Genomic DNA, 14,197 nt, shown 5'->3' with positions numbered 1-14,197 from the left:
GAAGAAGAGTAAAGATGAATGAAGAAGAATGAAGATGAATAAAGATGAATAAAGATTTTGTAAAAATGACTACTGAGTCCGGTGCCATCTCTGGATGCTCGAGGAATAAAAAGAACCGGGGTAAAACTGATTTCGCGACAGGAGCAAGACCAGGTGAGCCATCAAATGCCAGGATAATACAGCATGCAGTAATGTGTTAAGGTTCAAAAATTGAGGAAGGAGAGTACAAACAACCATTGGTCCAGAAGATCTTGGTCAAACAATTGATTTTAATGAATACACACGTGTGGGAAGTCACTCTGTGCGCAGACCGCAAGTGATCTTCAACTTAATCAAAGCATACACAGATTTTTATAGCATCAGGGTTTGATTTACTGACGCCCCTTCATGCGTCACAGACAGGATATAGACATACGTCAATATCAAAACTACAATGACTTTTAACACAGAACATCATCTTCTATTTTCATGGCTGGCACTTCCTGTCTACCTTTCAGTTCCTCTTTCTTGCCGAGAAGACAAGGACGGTTCCTCTTTTACCGAGACACTTTCGCCGTTACAATCCAGACATGACTGACTAATCTCTCTCCTCTAAATAAATCTAACTCATGTGTGTGTGTCACGACCTCACATGCTCTCTGTGTCACCTCTTCACCTACTAACTGTCTGTGTCTCGTCCTCAAATACTCTTTCTCAATTCACCTGTTGCACTTCTGACCTTTTACCAGACCAGAGGCTCATCCTTATGTGTTACATCCTAACTGAGACTATGTATATGTCCTCTACTAAATAAATGTTCTAACCAAGAACCTCTACTAAAAGTTTAATATAAAAATGACCTGATATAAATGTTTTGTAAGCATGTACGCAGTTTTAACCTTCTATAGCTCCAAGTCACTTGCACAATAGATTGTCCGGACATCGCGCCGAACAAAGCTTCCAACCTCCAATTAATTGACCGAGCTCCAACTCTTTAATAAGCACAGATATGCAATATGTATAAAATAGTTATAACTGCACCTGAAATACAAGGTTAACATAATAACTGTATGCATAACATCTTAAGGCCTTCTTAAAGCTATCTGTTACATTGTTAAAGCCTCGTCTTAGCCTGCTGCTCAAAATAACTTAGACTTTCACTTCTGCAAACTCTCTGCAAGCCTGTTTCCTGTCAGCCTGTGACTTTCAGCCTTTCTGAAAGACACACTGTTTAAACCTCTGAATGCAATATAAACTCCAGATTATATTATTAATGCAATGGTAATGATGACAATTACTTAACAATAGCAGTAAAATAATTTCCCTGCTCCACAAATGTTACTAAATGATATAACAATATTATACAGCTGTAATAAGTTATGTGTGTGATATTTATATTTGTGCTTTGTCTTTATTGTCTTTCCTCAGGAGAACAATCTCCAATAGATGAAGACCTGGTTACCATGGTGATTGAGGACTCCCAGCCATTTAGCATTGTGGAGGACAAAGGATTTAAAAGATTTGTTAAATCATTATGTATAAAAGGCCCCAAAGTTCATATAATAGTTTTACTGGTGTTTATAAGTTTATATAAGTTCATGTAATGTTCCGTCTTCTGTCAGTTTGGGCCAGCCCACCTTCTAGTGACATCATCCGGTTAGTAAGGTGGGCAGTTTAATGGCAGCTGAGCAGTGTTGGTCCGGAGGGGGTGCACTGATTCCTGGGGCATGTTAGGTGTGCGTAAATGACAAGAAACCACACACACACACCCAGACACACACTTATGTACACCGGCTGTGTTATAGCCCCAGGAATTAAGCGGTGACAATAAAGTGCCTCAAACGGAACCTCAAGCTCTCTCCTTCTTTTGTGCTCTGGGCAATTTGGTCTTAAGTGGTGTTCTGGCCGACACACCAGGGTGACCGTAGTGCTCAAAGACTGAATCAGTGCCACAGCCGTGCCTATCTTTGATATCGCCACTACATTAATTGGTCCTTCGAGCCGGATGCACTAGGTTTGCCTCAGAGATGGAACCAGGCCCAGAGTACGAGGCTCGTGGCGCACGCCCCAAACGACATGCTCGCCCACCTGTGCGCTACGCAGATTATGAGGTGGAGTACCCAGGCTACATTAGCCAGGCATATAGAGAGGATGTAGAGCTCAGACACCAAGAGGACAAGGCCAGGATGACCTCCCTCGCTTCCCCCTTTAGCTGCAACCTAGCCAGCCCTCAGTGGAGGCGGGATGCTATTCTCCATGAGACGGGTTATGGAGCTCAGAGCCAACAGCACATTCAGGAGAATCAGCTAGCCCCCCAGCTGTATCCAGAGAGATGGCATGGGGAACAAGCCTATGATCACTCTACTCTTCTACCCTTCGTGCTCCCCTATACACATCCAAATAAGGAAATAAGTGCAGAGTTAGAGGATATCCGTCAGGAGCGCCACCTCATCCAGCAGAGCCAGCAACGTATGTCATCAGATCTGGTCGAACTCAAGGTACTGCGGGCAGAAATGAGACAGTTAGTGGAAGCTGTCCAGAGCATGCAGGGCCCATCTTCTCTCCATACCAGTAAGTTAATGCAGTCACCGCTACCGGGTGATGCACCAGAGATTGAGGAGGATGATGACTGGCCTGCCCCACCACCGTGGCCAGATCCAATTGAGGAAGCGCCACTGCCTAGTGACCCACCAGTGTTGAACCCCCATCGCCAAGATGCATGTATGTTTCCAGCCATTAAGACAGAGGCAATGGCAATCCCACCTGCTAATATGGTCGTAGACCACCCAGGACAGAGTCTGTCATCAGATCCTCCACCAGCTCTCAGGTTTCCAGATAAAGCCTCCCATAATCCACCTCCCTGGTTCAAGCCAGTTCATCTCCCACCTCGCCCAGGCAGTTTCCCACTGGGTGGGTCCAAGCATCCGCGCGCCGCCTATGGGGACAGTAAGACTGAGCATGGCTGTAATCCAGCATCCCCTGAGCAGCAGTTCAATCTGTCCTCTCCACAGCCACTGCCGGACAGACCGAATCTGGGCAGGACTCCTATCACCTCAGAGACAGTTTACCGTGGTCCCCGCCCAACAATCCCCAACTTCTCCAGTCGAGACCCTAGTGAGTTTGCTAGGCTTAAGATGGCATTGGGGAATCTTCTACCTGAGGACAAGACTGAGCTGTTCAAGTATCAAGTGTTGGTTGATCACCTGCACCTAGAGGAGGCCAGATTAATAGCCGATGCTTACCTCAACTCTGCCACACCCTTCACTGATACGATGGAGGCCCTCAATGACAAATTCGGCCAGCCACATCAGATAGTGCTGAGGCGTATTGCTGCGATGATGGACTCACCTGACATCAGACGTGGAGACGTCTCGGCATTTGAGAGATTTGCCCTCCAGATACAGTCACTGGTGGGGATGTTAAGGACACTAGGCCCAGAAGGAGAAGTGGAACTACACTGTGGTTCACATGTTGCTCGTCTGCTTAGTAAACTACCCCCCGAGCAGAGAGCAGAGTTCCGCCGCTGCATGTTCCAACAAGGTGTGAGGATGCATACCTTGGCAGATCTCGCAGGGTGGCTCAAGTATGAGTCCTGGTGCCAAGACTCTGAAGGGCAGCTAGCAGTGAAAGGGACAAAGGAGAAACAGTGGCCCAGGCCTGAGGTGCGCCAGAGTAAGAGATCCATCACAGTCCTTCATGGTGCAAAGGAGGTAATGACGAACCCACAGGCTTTGAGGCCAGGTGGTGTGGCCAGTAAGAACAAGCCATACTGTCCATTCTGTAACATGGAAGAGCACTATCTCAGTCAGTGCACAATGGTATCCAAGTTGACAAAGGACCAGCTAACAGAGTGGATAAAGAGTAACAAGAGGTGCTGGCGCTGCGCACGGTCACACCAGGCAGCCCAGTGCAATCTGAGGAAGACTTGTAGCCTCTGCCAAGGGAAGCACCTGCAGGTACTGCATGATGTCAATGTTAGAACACCTAAAGGGTCGCTAACAACAGCGGTGGTGAGCGGTGACTCGAAGGCAGCAACCGACGTCCTGTATCTAGACAGACCCACTGAAGGCTGCAAAGTCCTTCTAAAGATCGTCAAAGTCTGCATTCATTATGGCAAGCGAACAATCAGCACTTATGCTGTACTGGATGACGGGTCAGAGAGGACAATGCTTCTGTGTACTGGATGACGGGTCAGAGAGGACAATGCTTCTGCCGGAGGCTGCCGAGAAGTTAGGCATGCAAGGGATCGCAGAGGACGTCCCACTGCGCACGATTAGGCAGGACGTGCAGACTCTCAGAGGTGAGTCAGTGTCGTTCTCTGTTTCTTCTCCATCAAGGCCCAGGACCAGGTTCAAGATTGCTGGGGCCTTCACTGCTGCACGCATCGGACTTGCAGGCCACACTTATCCCATGGAGCAACTCAGGGAAAGGTACAAGCACCTGATTGGCCTTCCGATCCACACCTTGTTAAATGTGAAACCTTTGCTACTCATTGGCAGTGACCATTCCCATCTGGTTACCCCCGTTGAACCAGTCAGGCTGGGACCTCCAGGAGGGCCTGCTGCTATTCGTACCAGGCTAGGTTGGGCGCTACAAGGGCCAGCAAGTATAGTTGGCCAGCTTACCCAACCGCAGCAGTGCTTGCTGACGACTGTTGCACCTCAGGTCAGTGAGTTAATGAAACATGTGGAGAAACTGTGGCAGGTTGACATCGTTCCATTCCGAAATGAGAAGCTTGTTACTCGTTCAAGGCAAGACCAAGAGGCCATATGCATTCAGGAGACCAGAACTGTCCTAATAGAGGTTGAAGGCATACGTCGCTATGCCACCCCACTGCTTCGCCGGAAGGGGATGCCTCTACTGCAGGCAACTAAAGACGCCGTCATGCCAAGTCTACGGGGTGTAGAGAGAAGGCTGGCCAAAGACCCAGAACGAGCTGAGGCCTACAAAGTGGAGATGGAGAAGCTTATCAAGGCTGGCTCCATCATTAAGTGTGGCTCTGGGACACCTGTGACAGAAGGTCAGGAGGCGTGGTACATCCCTCATCACATGGTGAGCCATAATGGCAAGAACCGATTGGTTTTCAACTGCTCATTTCAGTACAGAGGACAGAACTTGAACGACTACCTGCTGCCTGGGCCCACCTTAGGTGCGTCGCTTCTGGGAGTCCTATTGCGCTTCAGAGAGCATGCAGTTGCAGTGAGTGGGGACATTAAAGGCATGTTCCACCAGGTTCATCTCTTACCAGAAGATCGTGCCCTGCTCAGATTCGTCTGGCGAGACATCAGCGACGAGAGCCCTCCAGCAGTCTACGAGTGGCGGGTGCTCCCGTTCGGAACCACGTGTAGCCCCTGCTGTGCCACATTTGCCCTGCAGCGTCATGTCATGGATAACAGCCAGCCAGATGATGACGTGAGACTCTCGGTCGAAAGGTGTTTTTATGTGGACAACTGCCTTCAGAGTTTCCCCACCGTGGAAGAGGCAAGGAAACTTGTCGACAGGTTACGGGCCATCCTAGCCTCAGCAGGTTTTGACCTACGTCAGTGGGCCAGCAATGAACGTGATGTCATCAGTCACTTACCACAAGAGAGCTGCTCCGCTAGTGTGGAGCTATGGCTGGCCCAGAACAAGGTAGATACCCCAGAATCTACCCTGGGATTGAGCTGGCTATTCCACACAGATGTCCTAGGCTACAAGCATCGTCAAGTTCCATATGCAGTCCCCACAATGCGCAATATCTACAAGGTCTTGGCCAGCCAGTACGACCCCCTAGGGTTCATCTTACCCTACACAACCAGAGCGAAGGTAATCATCCGCCATCTTTGGGACAAGCAAAGGGGTTGGGATGACCCACACCTACCTCAGGAGCTTATGCAGCAGTGGACAGCCTGGGAGGAAGAGCTGCAATTTCTACCTGAAATTACTCTTCCCCGACCATATGTGCCTAAGGAAGTGGACCCCTTCAGCTGTCAGAGAGAGGTGCACATATTTTGTGATGCCTCTGAAGAAGCTTATGGCTCAGTAGCTTACCTCCGGACCACTGGCAGAAATGGTGAAGTGCATCTGTCATTCTTGGTGGCCCGTTCCAGGGTTGCCCCTAAGCGGTTCCACTCCATGCCCCGATTGGAGCTCTGTGCTGCACTCACTGGGGCACAGCTCTCACAAGTGCTGGAAAGGGAGCTCACCCTTAGAATCGACCAGACGGTCCTATGGTCCGATTCTACAACAGTGCTGACCTGGCTGAGGTCTGAATCCTGCCGATTTAAGGTCTTCGTGGGCACTCGTGTAGCTGAGATACAAGAGCTGACAGACAGGCACTCCTGGAGATACGTCGACTCTGGAAGGAATCCAGCCGACGATGTGACACATGGGACGAAGTTGAAGGAGCTCACTGTACCAAATAGATGGAGCCAAGGACCATCCTTTCCCCTGCGCAGCCCAGACTCCTGGCCAGAGGATCTCACGGTTGACCAAGCAGGAGATGCCTCAGAGCTGCGCAAAGCTGTGTTCTGTGGGACCACAGCAACTACTCCGTCAGGTCAGCCAACTTCAGATTTGAGCCGCTACAAAACCTGGAGTGAGATCTTAGAGGTTACAGCGCGGGAGCTACATGGGGCGGCCCAACCAGATGGTCATCCCACTGTTGAGGACTATCGCAAGGCGGAGAGGCTGATCCTACAGAGGGCCCAGATGGATAGTTTCCTGGAGGAGTACAACCTGTTGAAAGTCGGTAAGCCAGTTCCCAGGAGCAGTCGTCTTCTCTCTCTGTCACCCGAGGTGGATGAGACCAGACAGCTCATTTGTGTTGGAGGACGACTTCGTCGATCTGAGGATTTGGCTCTGGAGACACTCCATCCGATTATCTTAGACCCAAGCCACCCAGTGACCAAACTCCTGATCCAAAACTTTGACCGCCGCCTCCATCATCCTGGCCCGGAGCGGGTGTTCGCAGAACTTCGGCGCTCCTACTGGATTCTGCGAGGGCGTGAAGCTGTCCGGAGCTACCAACACCTCTGTGCTGATTGTCAAAGGTGGAGAGCTAGACCTACAGTGCCAAGGATGGCAGACCTGCCAGCAGCCCGGCTACGTCTATATAAACCGGCTTTCTACTCTACGGGAATGGACTGCTTCGGGCCGTTTGAGGTCAAGGTTGGTCGGCGTATTGAGAAGAGATGGGGGATCATATTCAAGTGCCTCACCACCAGGGCAGTCCACTTGGATGTTCTTAACACCATTGATGCAGATGCATTCCTGATGGCTCTTCGGCGATTTGTCGCCCGTAGAGGAACACCTGCCGAGTTGTTTTCAGACCAGGGGACCAACTTCAGGGGAGGTGAGAGGGAACTGCGTGAGACCTTTCTGAAGATGGCCCCGGAACTACAACAGCTTCTAGCACCCCAGAGGATCAGCTTCCGCTTTAATCCTCCAGGTGCCCCACACTTTGGGGGAGTATGGGAAAGGGAGATCCGGTCGGTTAAGTATGCCCTCTATGCCACCGTTGGTGCTCAGTCAGTTCCAGAAGAAGTGCTTCGCACTGTACTCACCGAAGTGAAAGGGATACTCAATAGTAAGCCCCTGGGGTATGTGTCTTCCGATGCCAGAGATGCAGATCCGGTGACTCCTAATGTTCTTCTGATGGGGCGGCCGGATGGATCGCTACCTCAGGTAGTATACCCAGAGAGTGAGCTCCTCAGTCGCCGTCGCTGGAAGCACTCCCAGGTTTTGGCTGACCATTTCTAGTCACGTTTCATTCGTCAGTACATTCCCAGTCTGCAGACTCGCCAGAAGTGGCAAACAACGGCAGCTGATTTGGCTGAGGGCTCTGTGGTGATGATCGCTGATCCACAGCTTCCCAGGGCTCTCTGGCCGGTGGGGAGGGTGATTAAAACTCATCCTAGCCCCGATGGATGCATCAGGTCAGCTGACGTGAAGGTGAAGGAGAGAGTCTACACTCGGCCAGTTGCCAGACTGGTTGTCCTCCCTGCGCTGCCCTCTGGAGAAGATGAGGACAGCTCTGCGTCGAACTCACCACAACCCTAGAACTTTGTTGCCTTATTGATGAGCAAATGTCTTACATACATTTGGGGGCGGCTGTATAAAAGGCCCCAAAGTTCATATAATAGTTTTACTGGTGTTTATAAGTTTATATAAGTTCATGTAATGTTCCGTCTTCTGTCAGTTTGGGCCAGCCCACCTTCTAGTGACATCATCCGGTTAGTAAGGTGGGCAGTTTAATGGCAGCTGAGCAGTGTTGGTCCGGAGGGGGTGCACTGATTCCTGGGGCATGTTAGGTGTGCGTAAATGACAAGAAACCACACACACACACCCAGACACACACTTATGTACACCCGCTGTGTTACAGCCCCAGGAATTAAGCGGTGACAATAAAGTGCCTCAAACGGAACCTCAAGATCTCTCCTTCTTTTGTGCTCTGGGCAATTTGGCCTTAAGTGGTGTTCTGGCCGACACACCGGGGTGACCGTAGTGCTCAAAGACTGAATCAGTGCCACAGCCGTGCCTATCTTTGATATCTCCACTACACATTAAATCCTAGCTATGTTCTCCCCACTAAAAAGGCCATAAAAGCAGTGAAAATTTAGTTTTTACTGAATAAAATATGGGCAGGACTGATGCCTCAGTGTGTAGCTGTCCATACCTCAACGTTACAAAAGCACAACCACTGTCCACACCCCAACCACACCTCACCTCACAGTAAATGATCGTTTCCATTTTAAGCATTTCCAAATGATCATTTTCCATACTGCCAGTATAAATATACACAGTATACTGCCATCACTACAATATAGATGTTTTACACACTCCTTTTGTTGTTGACATTTACAGGCTGTGTGCAAAAGGCCACACTCTTCAAATTCATGCCAACTAATATTTTTACATCCAGTAGGTGTCCTACTAGAGCAAATGAAGCTTCAAGAAGCTTTGCGCTGGGATGAACCAATTGGATGGAAAGCTTCAGTGCTTCATGAAGCTTCATCTGCCCATCACTACTTTAGACTGTGAGGTAGCGGACACATCATTACGCACAATCAAAAGCTTATCTTGTACTAACCGGGCCAGGTTAGAGGAGCTAGACAGTTCAAAATCATGAACTTATTATTCACAGATGTACAGAATTCAGTCTAATTCTAAGTTCAACTTACCATGAGCCAATTTCATATATTCATCCTTAGTCCCCAAAGAGAGTTCATGGGCAGCATTTTCAGTACTTAGTCCATTGTGCATAGGAACCACAGGCATAACATGACCATTGGTCAACTCAAATGTACACTGTACTTGACAGTGAATGATCTACTGAGAAGGACGGTTAACAATCTGTTTGGCCTTACTGGGAAGTTGTAGTGCAGATGGCTCGGTTAGTTTCCAGCCATCCACTTAGGACAAGGAGAAGTAATGTCTTGTCTTTTCTGCCCAGCACTCTTTCAGATCCCTAGTGACATGTCTAGACATGTTCCTCTTTTTCTCTTCCTGCTCCTCTTGACACGCAACCTGGCTTAATGACTCACATTAGTTCTCTTGGTCTGTTTACTCATGGTATTTAGCTAGAGAGTATGATTTTTCCGTCGCTTTGCACTGCCTTTCACTCCTTGCACTGTTCAGAAGAGGAATCAGCAGGCAGCAAGAATCAATTGCTTTCTTCCATCAAGACAAGTACTGTTTGACCACAGTTTTAATAATGTGTATTGAGAGTGGAGAGATATTTTGCTGCTATTGTTAGTAATAATCATCACTACCATGGCATTGATAATATAATCTACAGCATTGATAGTGCATTCAGATGTTTAAACATTTTGGTACCCAATTAGCGTTTATTACAGGTGCAGTTATAACCACTTTAAACTGTTGAGTTGAATCTATAATCTTAAATTCTTTTGAATGCTTGTTATAATCTTAAGTGTGTATGTGCTGATTCTGTTGATTTTGAGTACACTCTGTACAGAGTCAGAGTGACAGGAAACTGCAGGCTTGCAGAGAGTTTGCAGAACTGAAACCGAACGCAGAATCTAAGTCCAGGTTATTCTGAGGAGCTGGTTAGATGAGGCTATGTGAATAACTAGGGTATTCAAATTGTCTGTTATACTTTTATATTCTTTTATTAAGCTTTTAGTGGAGGTTCTTGATTAAAACATTTATTCAGTAGATTACATATAGGGGTGGGTTTTTATAATCGATTCATCGATTAAAATCGATTCTGGCTTGGATAACGTAAAATCGATTCATTAAAATCCTGAATCGATTTTTTAATATAAATTTATTTTGTCCGAAATGCCAGAATCTCTGGTGACATCTCACAAAATTTCAAGAACTACCAAACAGTAAATGAGAGCAGGTACACGGATTCTGCACATAGACTTAAACACACAGCGCGACCCGCGGATCAGAATCAGTTAGATGTCGCCTTTCTCACAGTCGGGGCTGAAAGCCGACAGCTCGCTGATCCGGGTCGGCGCTTTGTGTTCACGCCCTTTATGCGCTGATTCTAAAGCTGTTAGTTTGATGTCTCTCCAAACAATATTGACCAAACCAGCAGCAAAAGAAGATCCAAACGCTTCACATAAACATCGTCATGAATTCACTCTTTTACTGTTTTGCTTCCATTGCGATGCGCAGCTCTCTCTCTCTCCCTCCCCCCCTCTCTCTCGAACAGTTTCGCTTTCTTCATTATTCGCTTGCTTGTTACGCACAAGTCTACTGTTGCTTACAGCGCTGTCGGCCGCTGTTTTTTTCCCTTTTACATTCTTCCAAAAAGAAAACCTCATTTCTGCTGTTCAATACTGAACAAATTTAAACTTTTTAATATTATTCAAAATGCAAAATGCTTAGCCGTGTCTCTAATAAAACCGCTGTAACGTTAGAGGTAATGTTCATTAATTAATGGTTTTCTTTGGTTTTTGATGTACTGCAAAATATTTTTTATAAAATCCCAGGCCAGGAAAATCACCTTCATGTTTTTCTGTGTTTTATCTTCAGCTACTTTGACACAAAGGCATCTGCTGTGATGCTCACACCTTGGATAAAGTCTTGCGAGTGTCAGCTTCCTTTTTATAGATACAAAAATATGTAAATGTACTGATCTGAATTATATTTCTGACTGTCAAAATTTCCCAGATTTAAATCGAATCGAATCGAATTAAATCGAATCGTGGATCGAATCGATTCGGGACCTTGTGAATCGGAATTGAATCGATTCTAGAAATCAGTGACGATACCCAGCCCTAATTACATATACATAGTTTCAGTTCGGTTATGACATATATGAGAGTGGCTTTTGTCTCTCTGTCTGGTAAAAGGTCAGAAGTGAAACGGGTGAATTGAGAGCGCATGTAAGGTTGACACACACACACATAATCTTTGGGATGAGATGTCTTCGGCACAGGCATGAGGCAGCTACATAAGTGTGTCTGAATGGCATGTTTAAGGGGAGGGGACTAGAAGCAGAATATAAGAAAGCTAAGAAGAAAACGAAACTATTCAGCAGGTCACACTTCACACGACGACGGCCTGAAACAAAACTATGGAAGACGACAAGGACAGACAGGTTGTCCAGATTGGTAAGTGCCTCTCTATATATCACACTCTTTTTCAGGTGTACTTTACACTTTAGATAAAGAGCAACGCAGCTTGGCAGAGATGTATTGGGTTAAACTTGTAAATGTGTACAATAACTGTCTGAATTGCTCAGTAGAGTACGCAAACAAAGACAACCTCACAAAGTCTGCTTTCTTATGAGTAAATTTGTGCTCGGTCCACAGAGATAAAAAAAAAATGCATGTTTGTGTTTTCAGATGATTTTGTCTGATCAAAAGCACAATGTAAACCGTGAGTTGCTAGTTGACAGAATTCTCCTGTTGTTCTCCAGCTTCTCCGTGGAAATTAACATTTTAGATAGTCATAAAACAAACCAAAGATTTTTTGCTTTCTTGGAGATGGTATGTAAAGCATTTGTTACCAGGCTTGCTCAGACTTTTTTACATCCAGTGACACAGTTTATGATTTGGGTGGAGCAGCTTACAGCAGGCTGAATACATGAAACTGAACACGTTTCATGTTCGCAGCTTTAACAACTACACATAATGAGGTCAGGATTTTTCTGATTATACTGACAATTCTTCAGAAGTGTGGAAGAAACAAGCTGATGATAAGTAGAGGTACATTTAAAAAGTCACTAATACCTTTATACTACACAATATACAACTACACATGTTACTCAACTACACGTTTCTTTTCCAACTATTTATTTATGAGTGACTTATGTATGTATGTATGTATGTATATGTATATATTGTACTATTCTTAGTTAGTGTATTGTCTGTCTTGTCTTAATGTTGGTTTAAAATGGAGCAGTGTAACAAAAAATAATTTCCCCCAGGGATCAATAAAGTATTCTGATTCTGATTCTGATATATCAATGAAATTTCCACACAGGTGAACAAGGAGTGGAGGAAGAAGAGGAACCAGTGGAGGAAGGTCTTAGGATTGTGCTAGTTGGGAAAACTGGAGTTGGGAAAAGTTCAGCAGGAAACACCATCTTAGGAACAAAAGCTTTCAAGTCTACATCATCTCCTTCCTCAGTAACAACAGAGTGTCAGAAGGAAACCTGTCAGTTTGAAGGTCAAGAACTGGCTGTAGTCGATACTCCAGGTCTGTTTGACACCAAAAAAAGTAACAATGAGGTGGTTGCTAGGTGCATCTTATTTGCTGCTCCTGGTCCTCATGTGTTCCTGGTTGTGCTGCAGTCATTCCGATTTACAGCGGAAGAACAAAACACAGTGAAAATGATTCAGAAGATATTTGGCAAGGAAGCAAACCATTACACTATGGTGTTGTTCACTTATGGAGACAATCTGGAGGCAGATGAAGTCAACATAGAGGACTTCATTAAAGAAAGTAAAGCTCTCTCTGACTTCATCCGTCAGTGTCATGGAGGATATCATGTTTTTAACAACAGAAACAAGGAACCCACTCAGGTCAGAGAGCTGCTGGAAAAGATCAATGTGATGGTTAAGGTCAACGGAGGAAGCTACTATACCAATGAAATATTCAAAGAGGCTTATAAAGCTATTGTAGATGAGATAAAACAAATTGTGAGAGAAAATGTATCTATAACTCTTGCAGAGGCAAGAAAAGTGGCAGAAGAAGACAGTCGCTTCATTCAGCGTTTTATACGAACTAGTAGGTCCATTGGTGGAGTGGGTGCAGTAGTAGTTACAGGAGCACTTATTGGATCTGTGGTGGGACCAGTAGGTACCGCAGTGGGGGCGGCAGTTGAGGCTTTAGTGGGAAGTGTAGCTGTGGATGTGAAGATGGGGGCCTGCAAAACACAATGATGATGGGTGTGAATTGAATTTATCTGCATGTAATTAATTGCACATCAATATGCAGATAAAGGACAATAAACACACGAACAGAGTGTAATTTGTATCTTAATGTCAGTAAATTTTTTTCTGTTGAATTTTGACATCATAGGTTTACTAATTATTATCCAGTAGCAATAATAAAATAATACACCAAAAATTATCTTGACTTGGTTTTCTTAATGGTGTAAACAAGGATTATTTTGAAATACCTATTCTTGTGATATGAGAAGGGAAAAGTACAAAGCTTTACATTTGTGTTGATGAGAATTTGACAGAAGAAAATAAAAGCATGTTAGTCCATATATTCCCCAGACTTTATGTTTATCAATAAAAAGGTGTCATGTATACACTCCTTGTGTCTAGAGCATTATTGCTGAGCATGTTTCAAATTGCAATTAACAACCAAAACCTTAAACAAATCCCCTTTAAAATATTTAAAGTGTATTTCAAAAGAAAATATTTTTGTTTTAACAGCAGCTTTAACCTGTAAAATCTGTTTCATTCCCAGAACTTAAATAAATTATGTAAAGTTGCCTCAAAAACATTGACTAAAGCTGACTTAAGATAACTAAGTTTGGGTAAGATATTCATTATAAGTACACAGTACTAAGAATAACCTGATACAGTGGCTTGCAAAAGTATTCGGCCCCCTTGACCTTTCCCACATTTTGTCACATTACAGCCACAAACATGAATCAACTTTATTGGAATTCAACGTGAAAGACCAACACAAAGTGGTGCACACGTGAGAAGTGGAACACAAATCAGACATGATTCCAAACATTTTTTACAAATAAATAACTGCAAAGTAGGGTGTGCGTAATTATTCAGCCCCCTGAGTC

General features: G+C 45.4%; 1 protein-coding gene across 1 annotated transcript; it reads left to right on the top strand.

Moving 5' to 3' along the window:
- The first annotated feature begins 11,301 nt into the window (after nucleotides 1-11,301).
- Nucleotides 11,302-13,645, top strand: LOC143415620 (GTPase IMAP family member 9-like). The gene is made up of 2 exons (XM_076880916.1): nucleotides 11,302-11,549; nucleotides 12,424-13,645. Exons 1-2 carry the CDS (start codon nucleotides 11,513-11,515, stop codon nucleotides 13,323-13,325), a joined length of 939 nt encoding a protein of 312 aa, XP_076737031.1. The 5' UTR covers nucleotides 11,302-11,512; the 3' UTR covers nucleotides 13,326-13,645.
- Nucleotides 13,646-14,197: the final 552 nt, after the last annotated feature.

This window comes from Maylandia zebra, unplaced genomic scaffold, assembly GCF_041146795.1.
Source record: "Maylandia zebra isolate NMK-2024a unplaced genomic scaffold, Mzebra_GT3a scaffold01, whole genome shotgun sequence".
Classification (NCBI taxonomy): domain Eukaryota; kingdom Metazoa; phylum Chordata; class Actinopteri; order Cichliformes; family Cichlidae; genus Maylandia; species Maylandia zebra.
This window is presented reverse-complemented; position numbering and strand designations above follow the sequence as displayed.